This window comes from Arvicanthis niloticus, chromosome 3, assembly GCF_011762505.2.
Source record: "Arvicanthis niloticus isolate mArvNil1 chromosome 3, mArvNil1.pat.X, whole genome shotgun sequence".
In the NCBI taxonomy this organism is placed as follows: Eukaryota; Metazoa; Chordata; class Mammalia; order Rodentia; family Muridae; genus Arvicanthis; species Arvicanthis niloticus.
In genome coordinates this window covers 58,440,027-58,453,031 of record NC_047660.1, presented here as the reverse complement: position 1 = coordinate 58,453,031, position 13,005 = coordinate 58,440,027, and the positions used below count along the sequence as shown (strand labels likewise).

Here is a 13,005-nt window from a genome sequence, read left to right as displayed (position 1 = left end):
GACTAACCAGAACTTCTGTCATCTCTCCTAATTAAAAGACTTAGTTCTGAACCTGGCTTTTTTTTTTCTTGGCTTTAGAATGAATGTCAGCTGAAAACCATCCTCTCAAATCTTTTCTCTCAAAGTAAATAGCTGGGATTGGCTATGAGACTATAAGTCTTCAACCCTGTCAGAAATCCAGAATGACTGAGTTAACTGAAATTATGGGAAGCACAAAGCATAGCTTCTAAAACTTAGCCAATTTATAGAGACCGCTGAACACCTGGACAGTCCCTACAAAACGTTGGAGCATCCGATCTTTAGCCTTCTGGCCCAGGATCATCAGACAGAATTAATGATGTAGAATTACTAAGGGCTGATTACTCTGTATTGGCAGATATAATCAGTCGACTATTCTGCAAGTGTGTCCTTTTTTTTTTTTTTTTTTTTTTGGTTTTTTGAGACAGGGTTTCTCTGTGTAGTTCTGGAAGTGTGTCCTTTTCTGGACAGTAATTTGTCTGTAGATGAAAAGAGGCAATTCTTGCCTAGTAACTGGAAGACAGGCTGTTTTAAAAGATTGTTCTAGCTATCCATGTTGCTGTCATGGATCTAGATAACCTTTTTCCACCTAGGCTAGAGGAGGAGCTCCTCAGAAACAACTAAGTATTCCACCTTCCTCACATCTCCCATGTTAGTTGTTAGAAGTCCGACCACAGTTCAGAACAGACCACTCCAGACCACACGGTTCCAAGGGGGAGGAGGTTTATTCAGGAGATAGGGCAAAGGTGGGGAGAAGAAGGTTGAAGGGTAAGAGAGAAGAGAAGTAGAGGCCGGCCATGACCACGTGGAGAGAGAGGAAGGGGGGAGGAGACAGAGAGGCAAGAGGATAAGAGAGGGCAAGAGAGTAAGAGATTAAGAGAGTGAGGAGGGAGCAAGCAGCCCCTTTTATAGTGGACCAGGCCTACCTGGCGGTTGCCAGGTAATTGTAAGGAGGAGCATACCTGGCTGTTGCCAGGTAACTGTGGAGGTGGAGTTTAGACAGAATACTAACACCCAAAATATGTGCTAGCATGAGGCTTACTGCTTTCAAGTTTTCTGAACTCTGGCTGGCTGATTCAACTCAGCTGTTCTGGCTCAAATGCCTCTCCAAGCTGACCGACTGATTCACTCTGGCTTCTCTCTTGACCTCTGACTGAATTGCTCTGCTTGGCCTCCTACCAACTTTGGCAGTGCATTCTAATCTTCTGGCTTCTTCTCATTCTCTAGCTTATTCTGTCTTCACCTGCATCTAGCTTGTTCTCTCTCTCTCTGAAACCAGTCTCTCTATAACTGTCCTGGTAAAACTGCCCCCTCCCCCATCCTCTCTTAAATAGCCTGTTTTTCCTATCCTCAAGAGACTTGGGAATATTCTATTCTGTCAAATCTTTTGTCTGCCGCTCAGTTAGGCATCATTTTCAAACATCAGTGCTTCCTTCTACGAACTAACTTTACCTTCATTGTTTGAGATTAAAGGTGTGTACTAAGGGCCTGTCTGTATTCCAGCCAGAGGGATTAAACATATGTGCTAAGGCTGGGCCATACAACTGGAAACAGGATGTTCTAGTAAACAACACAATCTCAAGGTTCGCAGCATGATCAAATATCCTGCAACAACATACAATTAGTGACACTTGGTTTGCCTTGACTTCAAGAAGGCACCTTTCTACTGCCTTCTTGAAGTGACACCCTCATTCCTGTCTTCGTCAGCTCATTTGTCACTTCTGATTTTTAGTAGTTTCTGCTTCCTTTGATAGTTCTTCTGATTTATAGTAAGCTGTCATATTCTATTTGATATATAAATTTGCTCAAGCCCTTCTCTTTGTGTAATGTTTCAGAAGAGTGTCTGGAGTTTAGCTTCATTTCAGAACTGAGATATCCCCAGTTAAGTTAAATACCTTCTGGTAAGCAGATTCTACCAGAAAAGTATACCAATGCTCTATTTTCCCCGTTATGTCCTCTGTAAAGAATGTAAGTGCTAGACATTACACATCTTATAATCCCTGTACTCAAGAGGCTAAGACAGAAGTATTGCAGAGTCAAGGCCAGCCTGGGCTACATACTGAAATTCTCTCTCAGAAATTTATGGGTAGGGTTGGTTAGATGGCTCAAGTGGGTAAAGACATTTGCCATGTAGACCTGTTTGACCTGAGTTCAAAACCTTGAGCCCACGTAAAGGTAGAAGGAAAGAACCAACTTCACACAGTTATACTCTGACCTCAAAGTGTGTGCCATGGTGTGCCCTCAGACACACACAATAAAAGTACACATAGTGCTTAAAACATGTTTAAATGTGTGTATGCATTTTCAAAATAGCACATAGATAATATATTTCCATGGTTTGATTACTTAATGGGAATATCATAAAACGTTAACAATAGTTTACACATATGTTCTTTGTATGTATATGCATGTATATATACATGTTTGTGAGTATGTAAAAGTATGTAAGGATATGCATGGGAGAAGGCTTTCAGAGGTCATTGTCAGATGTCTTGCTTGGTCACATTGTCATCTTACTTTTTGAGACAGGGCTCTCCACAGAACCAGCTTAAGTGGCTGGCTGCCAAGCCTCAGGGACCATCTTGTGCCCATCTGTCAACTGCTGGAGTTACAAGCCCATGCCCCTACACCCAGGTTTCACATACCCCAAGGTCCTGGGTATTAATCTTAGGTCTTTGTGCTTTTTGGCAAACATTTTGCCAACTAGGACATCTCTCTAGACTCCAGATAGTATTGTTTTCAGGGGGTGGGGTTGAGATAGGGTCTCTTTTTCTCACACAGAGATCCACTTGCCTCTCCTTCCCAAATATGGGGATTAAAGTTGTTCACCACTGTGCAGAGCTCCAGTTGTCATTCTTTATTTTTTTTTAATTTTTTAAAAGGTGTATTTTTTATTTTATGTATATGAGAACACTGTCACTGTATTCAGACACACCAGAAGAGGGCATCAGATTGCATTATAGATGGCTGTGAGCTCTTAACCACTGAGTCATCTCTCCAGCCCCCATTGTCATTCTTAACATGAGGTTGGGGCTATGCATGTGGACAGTAGCCATAAAACACATTAGAAAAGCAGGTGTCACTTGCCTGGAGCTCTGATTGGAGTCCCAGTTTTCTTGCCCAATACTCTTGAGGCCTTGAACTTCTAAGTGGACTGGTGCTGGGGATTCACCAGCAGAACACTGGGGACACTCACCTACAACCAAGTTAGCAGTTAGAGTAGATGCTAGCCAAAAAAGTGGGACTGAGCGTCTGGAGATAAGAGCAAGTCCTTTCCTTGCAGAGAACCTAAATGTGACTCCCAGCGCTCATGACACATAGCCCAGAACTGCCTGTAACTCCAGCACAGGGAGTCTAACACCTCTGGCCTCCCCGGACACCTGAACTCATACTCATACACATACACACAGATCCACATACATACACACAATTAAAAGTAAAAGAATTCTTTAAACAATAATTGAAGCTACAATTTGCTAGCCATCTCCTGTTGGAAATGTTTCCAGAGAGCATGAAAATGGGAAAATGTCTTTTAGCAATCAGCACAGTCTTCTGTATATGAGTCTCTCAAGAGTCTAAAAGGAAACTGTTCTGGAGTAACATTGATGATAATGAATTTAGATTTCGAAATTGGCATGATGCACACACATTTCACACTAACATGAAATTTCCATAAAATAATACATACTCTTGTATATTGATTTTTTTCCAAGCATTAATGCTTTCTGTTGGCTCTTAGCAAATGATCTGACTTTATGTTTTAGAGTTTAATGTATAGGAGAGAGTTACAAATATAGCAAGGGTGATGAGAACGGTAGCAGTAACTACAGCTGAAAGCTTGTGTTCAGGGTCTCTGACTTGTCAAGTGCTGCGTGAGTTGCATTCATTGTTTAATCCTTTGAGCAGTCCAGGGTGCTTAGTAACTCACTTGCGTGAGGTCACCTGGTAGCAAAGACAGAACTTGAATTTCAGCTGCAGCACTGACTCTCTCGTGGGCTGATAATTCCTTAAGCGTCTTTTCCAGGCTCTACCAGGCAGTCCTTGCTTGGAAGTCATTGCCTGCATGTTCTGCTGTATTTTTTCCCTCGTTTCTTTGTAATTTTTGGTGATTGAATCACATCATCAGAAATACACTGATGCTAAAGAAGTTGGTGCTGCTGAGCTTTCCGAGTCTCTCGGAGAGACCAGTCTGCGCAGTGGTACACCAGCTACAAAAGATACAGCCCTCTTGCCTTTCCAACAGGGAAGTGGCCTTACAGTAAAATCAGATCTGCCAAGCATGAACTCGAGACGCAGTTCTTAAACATGTTCACTGGCAGGAACCTCCTTTTCTTGAACAGCTTTAACCAGGAGTAAGTGAAGACATGTGTCAGGACACCAGATCTAGAACTGGGAACACTAGGATTATGACATAGTTTCAGCAATAAAGGTAGATGGCCTGTAAAGTAAACAGAACCCTTCATTTTTCCTTATTCAGATATTCCCCCAACATCGCCTCAGAAATAGCCGAGGGCTGTGTGGGAGGAAGGAATGAAAGGAGCACCTGCATTCTCAAGGCTGAGGCCTCATTTTTTTGTCACGGGTGCTGAGTTTTTTAAGAGGGTGTGGTGTGTCTTTATTTAATGTGTGGGCATGTTGGCCTCGGGAAGACATTGAGCTACAAAAGGCAGAATGTTTTGTAACCCAGAAGTGTAATTGTGAGTTGAATTATTCTATCTGATGATGAAATGAGACCCAACTAGTGTGCACAGAGCACACTCGGGGGGCTGTGCTTGCTGGCCTGCTTAAGCCAGTTCAGAGGCTGACTCCACTTGAGCACAGTTGGGAGATGCAGCCTGTTTGAACAGCCACAGATGCTAATACAGCTTAGGGAGCAGCGAGCCTTCAGTTCCAAGGAAGGGAGGAACTTGACTTGCTGGCAGTTTACTTGCCAGAGACGTCTGGTTTCCTCAGGAGCTGATGGGAGATAGTGGGATCCACCCCCAGCCATGGGTGTGGGTAGCCACTGCCTTGTAGCAAGGAAGAACTTCAAAGTGGGGTAGGTGAGCCACACAGTTGCCTGGGGCTTGGGAGAGACAGACTTGGAATGGGAATTCCAATCTCATAAAAGTCGCTAAACATCTTTCAGGCGTCAGGCAGCCTTTGTAGCTATGGCTCCCAATTGGTCTGAACTGAGTTTGGCACATATAATTATTTTGGCATAAAAAAAAATAGCCATTAACTATTACAGAGGATTTTTAGAATTAGTCATGGTGTTGAGGATGGGTTTTAGACCTCCTGGTTAAGTCCTGAGTCTCTTTAAGGTAATCTGCGTCTCTGTAGATGCCGGTTAGCATTTAACGAAGACCACCGCATCCGATGACCCACATGCCTCACTGTAGCGCTTTTGATCTCCTCTGTCAGCTGTGGTCGAGTAAACACAATATAAAATCCGCTGTGTGTGATTTTGTGGGGTGGGGTGCACACTTGATCAGGAGTCAGAGGCCATTATTAGCAATCTTCCTCACTCTCATTGTTTGAGACAGGGTCTCTCGACAAACCTGAAACTCAGCAATTTGAAAGGGAGTCACTGTCTCTGCTCCAGGCTTTGCTGTTCGTGCTAAGGATATGAACTTGTGTCCTCATGCTTGTGCCACCTGAGCCATCTGTGACCTACTGTTCGAGACAGTTCAGTATTCTGTTCAAAAGGATTTGCGTTTACAAGATTGTTTAATTGTCCCCAGGGTCTGTTTACAGAATTTTTCATCGATCCAGTAATGTGTTTTTAGGAAACCTTAATATAGCTGTATCGGGTCAGCAATTAGGGTGATTTCAGTAACACCCTCGTTTGTTTGCTCGCTTTATTAAGCATTAGCTATCTAATTTTTTTAAAGCAGACAGCAAGAAGCAGAAAAAAGTAAAATACGCAATGATTCATGAGCTGGATAATTAGCTTGTGATCGTAAGGTTTGCGGTAATAACCTAAATACTTAATCACAGAGCAGTGTCCTGAAATTCAGCTTGTGCAAAAATAATAAGCAGCCTCGTCTATCAACTTCTGAACTGGGAAGCAGGTTTTCAGACCCCTGAGGCTGAGGGTTACTGTCACCAGTTACTAAGCATTTGCCTGCACTAAACACAATCTTATTTAATCTGTGTAACAGTCTATCAAGGTAGGTGACCATAAGCCAGTTTCACAAACATTGAGGCTCTTAAACTCCAGTACCTCTGCCTTTCCTCAGGTTGCTCCTAAGAGGATGGAGGCTTAGGGACATCAGGTGCCTGGTCCAGAGACCTCATCCAGTTCATCATCCAAGGCTTTCTTGGTGTTCACTCTATTGTTAGAATACATTGCTTAGAGACCTCCAAAGTCTATTTAGGAAAGGAAGAATTTTTCTCTCTCTCTGCTCTCCTCTTCCATATGCTTCAAAAGAAAATATCTAAGTCAGAAGGGGAGAATCAGACTGACATCCTAAGTTACAGAATGCCACGTGAGCCGGAGAAGTCCTGTTCAAGCCCACATTCACATCTGCACAGCACTCTGTAGTTACACAGTAGCTCCTGTGTCGAGTGTTTGGCCTGCTGGCCTGGGAGTGGAACTGGTCTTTTCCTTTTGGAGCTTGAGGCTCCTGTCAGTTTCCCAGATTGTCCCTAACAGTTCATGTAGGAACTGGTCTGATGGAATTTAATCAGCTGAGACCGAAGTGCCTCTTCAGCTATGAGTTGTAAGGGTGCAGTGGGCTATTTGTCCTGGAGGACTTGTCCTGGACACTGGCTCTCCTGATTTATCAGGCCATCTTCTGCCTGTCTTCCAGATATAGAGCTCCAGGGCTTTCTGTCTCCTGGGAATCCACACCCATGCACCCCCACAAACACTCCAGCTCCTACAAAGCCCACAAACAGAAAATGTCCCTGCCCTGGCTTTATATGCAAAGAACCAGTTTTAAGAGGACCCATGTCTATGGAGACAACCTCACCCCATGTTTTCCTGAACAAAGCCTGGCCATCTCCCACTATTCTCTGGCCACTATCTCTCTGCCTTCCCAGATTGATACCAGTGAAATTGGTCTCAATTTTTTAAACCCACTATTTCAATGAGACAGAATCTCAGAATTTTTATATATAATGTCTTCCTAATAAATTATAGGTGATTTATTTGTTAGTCTTTAGTTCACACTGGGTTCTCTGGCATAGATATCAAAAATGAATGAACAAGTGTATGGAAAACCCCTTACAAAGTTTCTCTTTGTAGTTTCTTCATTGATCTTCCTTTGTCTTTCACTGAACTTTTATCAAACGCAACCACACATTTATTTTATTGGACATCTTTGTTTGGTGTTGAACAATCTATGAACTAGATTCAAAGGGGAGATGTAACTCTTTAACTTCTCTTTCAAGGCTTAAACAAATTCTAATGTTTTTAATTGCTGGTAACCCCCTGCATTCTCTAACCCATACACAAACCATTTCACCCCGGGCACTTAGTAAAGGAGCCAGACAAGGTTCTGTCTCTGCAGGGCTGGCTGGTTCAGAAGCATACACATGCCAGCTGCCAGGCAGCTGCTTTCAGCCATGTTTGCAAGTAGCATCATTAGCTGTGCACCCAGAAGGACGCTCTAGGGCCTAAAGAGTACAGGCACAAGCGGGTTGGTGTTGTAAAGATCTGGCTAGATCTTACTCGACATGTTTGCTCTTCAGTACAGTCAAGGGCATGCGCTTGTGTTTGGACGTACACTCTCTACCTTGTCCTGGAGGGAATGAGGACTTTTCTCAGTGAGGTGTGAGTGCATGTATAAATAGCTTCCATGGCAAGGAGGCCACCCAGAAAATACCCAGACGTTCAGAACAATTAGTTGTTTTTCCTCCCTGAGTACATAGAACACAGTCACAGTCACAAACTAGCATTCACCACGTACCCTGATGGGAAGAGAGGCCTTGGGTCGAGGACTGAGTGTCTGTTCCAGTCTCCCGAGTGTCCCAGTCACACACTGCCTGGACAGAACCATTTGGACCATTACAGGCTGCTCCTCAGCCAACACAAACTAGTTTTTTCTGACTCTGTCTCCTTTGAAATAGTCATAGTTGACTGCTCCTAATATGCTCTTGGAGCAGCAGTGGGGTTGCCCAGACCTCCTGGGCATTCTGGCTGGGAACAATGGGTTTGTTGGTATGTGCAACATCAAGAAGGTATAAGCGTCCAGGATTTCTCCACACATTTAGGTTTTATCACATAAAGGATGCTGATAATGTAAACACGGCTCTCTTAGGATGGATATTATATCACAAAATCAAAGAACATGAAAACTGTATCCTAGTGCCTAAAGAACATATGTTATAAAATCAGACTCCCAGGGTTCAAGAAAACTGGCATGAGAACTGGATGGTCCCTTCGGTTGAGAGATCCATCTCTGTGGTAATTCTTGAAACCATACACACAGTAAAAGCAGACTCAGCAAGTCTTATTAATACATATTTGTGCATAAAAATATGCATGTATGTGAATAACAAGTGAAATCAAAGCAAAAGAGGCTAACTTAAGAGTTGGGGAGGGGGACAAGGGAGAGGTTTAACGGAGGGTAACTGATAGGAGTTAGGGGGAGGAAAAAAGGGAGGGCCACACTGCAATTCCATTTCGATTAAAAACATTAAAAATAAAATACGAAGGGCTGGAGGGATGGCTCAGCGGTTAAGAGCACTGATTGCTCTTTCAGAGGTTATGATTTCAATTCCCAGCAATGGCATAGTGGCTTACAACCATCTGTAATGGGATCCAGTGCCCTCTTCTGGTGTGTCTGAAGACAACTATAATGTACTCATATACAGAAAATAAATAATTCTTTAAAAAAAATAAGCAATAAAATACATTTTTTAAAAAACGAGCCGGGAGGTTACTGTTCTTACCACCATGCTTGGCACTCAGTGCACACTTTATTTTGAATGGCCGTTCCGTAGCCATCCCATTGGTCCCAGTCTGCATGAGCTGGGTCTGTACCCCTGTGAGCCATCTCTGCCTCCACTCTTTGCAGCCCAGTGTCAGCAGTCACTTAGAGAGAAGCACATGGTGCTCTTTGGAAACCTGCCTGCATCAGCAGTCAGTTCTAGAATCCATGTTATAAATCATTTAGTTAGACCCAGAATAATTGTCCTGTGTTTCAAGGTTGTTAAGTGAGGTCCTAGAAGTACTCCAGCGAGGCTGCAGGTGTTCTGCCTTATTACTGTCTTTTTTGTTGGCCAGTTTGCCTCTCAAGTAAAATGAGAAAAGTAAGTTAAAATGTTCTTGCTTGATGGCTCCTTGGCTATTTCTTGACCCTTGAAGTTAGGCAGGTTCACGAGACTTAAAGTCCCAGTTTTCTTTTGTAAACTGGTAGGCACAGCGTGTGTCTGAATGCACTTTGACCTTAATTTTTTGCCATTGGCATTTTCTTTTTCTCACCTGTGAACACAGAACAGTCCTCACTTGTTTGCATCCGTATCCCCTATGGTGATTTCCACAGAGACTTATGTCGGGTCTCCCAAGAAACTACAGAGATAAACTAGGACTTGAAGATGAAGGGAACATTTTAGACAACAGTTTTTTTCAAACCCAAATGTTCTTTGAGTTTTTAGGTAGATCAGTCAATAGGTACTGTTTTAGTTTGCTTTCCCTTGCGATGATGAAACACTGAACAAAAACAGCATGGGGAAGAAGGTTTATTCCCCCTCGGCCTGCAGTCCTTCATGAAGGGAAGTCAGGGCAGAAACGTCAGGCAGGAACCCAGAAGCAGGACCTGAAGCAGAGACTGTAGAGGAAAGGAACTTACCGATCTGTTGGTCCTCTGGTTCCTGTTCATCTAGTTTTCTTATACTTTCCAGGAGTGACGTGGGAACACCCATAGTGGTCTGGGCTTTCCCACATCAATCATTAATTTAAGAAAGTACTTCCCCTACACACACACACACACACACACACACACACACACAGATAAAGAATCTCCTACAGGCCTGTCTGATGGTGGAATTTTTAACAGCTAAAGTTTTTCTCTTCTCAGATGGCTCTTGCTTGTGTTGACTAAAAACTAACCAGGACCGATAAATATAAGAGCCAACTTTGGTTTTTCTCATTTGTGAAACTGTCTAAAACACTGGGTTTGTCTTTAATTCTATATGTAGAATCAGGTCATGTTGATACTTGGAAAACACTTCAGTTGTTCTCTTTGGTCTTTGATTGGCACTGCTGTGTACCCAGAGGCTACTCTTCCTGATCCTCCAAGTCCCAGGTTCTTCCTTCCTGCGCTTTCATCTTCAACAATCACATGACAGACAAAATCACCAAACCATTTAGCTCTCACAAGATTTTTGGAGGAAAACACAAGAGGTTTGTATTTCTTTCTAGTTGCCACAGTCACCGTTTAAGGCACAGGGTTGGTGTGGGACAGGCAATTGGCACAGGGCGTGTACTGAGGATCTCTGTTCGAGGATGAGGCCAGGTCACACTTATGCTGGCACGTTATTGAGTTGAAGTGAACCACTTCAAAGACACAGGATGGTCACACTCACCTGTGTAGGTTGGCTCTGAATAAATAGTTTCACCCTCTGATGGTTACAGTCGTTTAATTAAAAACTAGCAGCCATATAATTATAGAAATGTTTCGGATATTAAAAGAAAATTGTGTAATAATTGATTGAAAACCATGCTTAACGATTTTCTAACAAACGGGCCCTGCATCAAGAAACCTGGAACCCAGGGAAGGCTCTGCCCTGCTGTCCAATCAGATGGAATCTGCTTGTGGTACCACCTGCATCTGTACAGTACAGAAGATGCTATTGGAGTGGAGACCAGGATGCCCGCACTAACAGCACAGATGCATAAGCAGGGCACCTGCTTTCATCTGTGCAAGTTATTTTACTATAAAGAAGAAAGTGGTGCTTTAAGTTGTACAAGAAAAGGCATCACAGTGCAATTTTCTGTCCCTGTTTTCTCAAGGTGGGGCTACTAAAATCTGAACTGGAAAGAGTAGAAACACTTTATTTAATCTCAAAATGAAAGTACCATCATTGTTCTCAGCCTCACCAGCTAGTTAGTAGACTCCATGTAGTGGGAGCAGTTTTTACCTAATTGTGTCTCGTGCCATGCACAGCGCATGTGGGTAACTGCATTCCTGTCTATAGACCTTGAACCATCCCTGCGATGCCAGGTCTCTTCTCACTGCTGACTACAGCCAGATGTCACTGTGTGACTGTTCTCTGCTGTTCACATCTGCCCATGGTTGTTTACACGGTCTTGTTCCTCCTGTGCCCAGTTGGCTTCAGAGCCTCAGATTGTCCTCCTGAGACCTCTTCCAGCCTCACCCTGTATCCTGGACAAATTAATGGACAACAGACCCTTTCGTAGGTTTCCAGTATTGTGCTTCTCCTCTAAAAGGCACAAGTTTGGAGCTAAATGTTCCTTTGGTAATTTTTTAATTGTTTCTTTTTATTTTTTGAGATTATAATATAATTACATCATTCTTCCACCCCTCCCTTTTCTCCCTCCAAACCTTCCCATATACTCTCCTTGCTTTGTTTCAAATCCATGGCCTCTCCATGGCCTCTTTTTTCTACTGTTGTTACATACATATATGCATATGTATATGCATATATTTCTAAATATAACCTGTTCAATCTGTGTAATGTTTCTTGTATGTATGTTTTCAAGGCTGAACATTTGGTATTGGGTAATGGTAAAAATTTTTAGCCATCTATTGGGTTCTATTCAATTAATTTAACACTAGTATAACTTGAATTGTTATCCAGTTGGAGAATAAATCCATCACTCTAGAATGTTCCCTTACACTCTGTTCCAAAGGCTATGGCTACAGCACCTGTGCGACTTTCTCTCCAGACCCATTCTGAGTTTCACATAAACAGAATCCATCAGTGTGTCTTATTTGTGGGGCATCTTTTTGGGGTGACCTCTTGGGGCCATCAGAATTTCTATGGATCTGAGTTGTCTTCCTTTCTGCTGCTGTTGGAAGTCTGGAAGGACTCAGATACAAGACTTCTACAAAAGAATTAACACCTCATTGGAGTTGAAATGTATATAACGTGCTTAAAACTCAACTTATTTAATGTTTAAATTACCCTGGTCAATAATAATTCAAAAATTCAATCTGGTAATTCCAAGTGGACAGTGATATCTACAGAAACAGAAGTCTTGGGAAATGCATGTGGGCCTAAGCTTCAGGTCACATGCTTCCTGTGACTTTGTCCTCTCGTAGTAGGACTGTAGAGCCAACCTCTGGTTTTAGAAGTCACAATGTCCCCCAGTGTGAATGTGACCCTTTGTCCTGCCCTGGGTATCTCGGGGTGCTAACAGGAGTGTCTTGGTGCTCTGGTTGCAGGCATGCTGCAGAAGTGTCCTTCCATTGATGACTTCGTGGACGCCCTTGTGTCTGACATGAATCTGGACTTTGAAACTTTCTTCATGGATTCTAAATAGCAGCAGCACGGCTCACGCGGATAAGAAACTTGTCACCAGATCCTACAGCTATGAAAGCCCGCTCCAGCTTCAGTGTTCGCTGAGGCAACATTTTCTGACAAGCCTTAAATTGACAGAACTCGGAATAAATAGTATGTTTTAATTATACCGTGTCTCACCTGCTTGGCAGAGTTTTAAGGATTTTCAGTGTGTCTGTGACCCACAGAAGTTTCTGATTATAGAGTACCACCGCTCCCTGTGTGGTGGCTGTAGCCAGACTGCAGCCTTTCTGTTGATCTCTTAATTGAATACATTAGAAACTCTGAGGAATGCTAAACTGTTGCAAGTTAGGACAATCTGAAGAGTTTTCAGAAAGATCACATCTATTTTTTAAAGGAACACTAGCATTTCTTAGGACCTCTTTCCTAGTGTCTTGAATAGTCAGCTACAGTAACTGAGAAGCCAAACCCAAGTATTGCTACCAATATAAACAGTCTTTCCAGGTGTTTAGTTTCTACACAGATGGGTTCAGAACCCATTTGAGTTCCATTTGAACTCAGGCTTTGCCATCT

At 42.9% G+C, this 13,005-nt stretch overlaps 1 protein-coding gene across 1 annotated transcript in view; it reads left to right on the top strand.

Annotated features, from left to right (window-relative positions):
• The window catches only part of Mipep (mitochondrial intermediate peptidase), a 100,283-nt gene extending 87,684 nt beyond the window's left edge, over nt 1-12,599 (top strand). Inside the window, exon 19 of the mRNA XM_034499146.2 lies at nt 12,357-12,599. Coding sequence (XP_034355037.1) covers nt 12,357-12,454 — 98 coding nt within the window. The 3' untranslated portion in view covers nt 12,455-12,599. The remainder of the gene's footprint in view (nt 1-12,356) is intronic.
• Nucleotides 12,600-13,005: the final 406 nt, after the last annotated feature.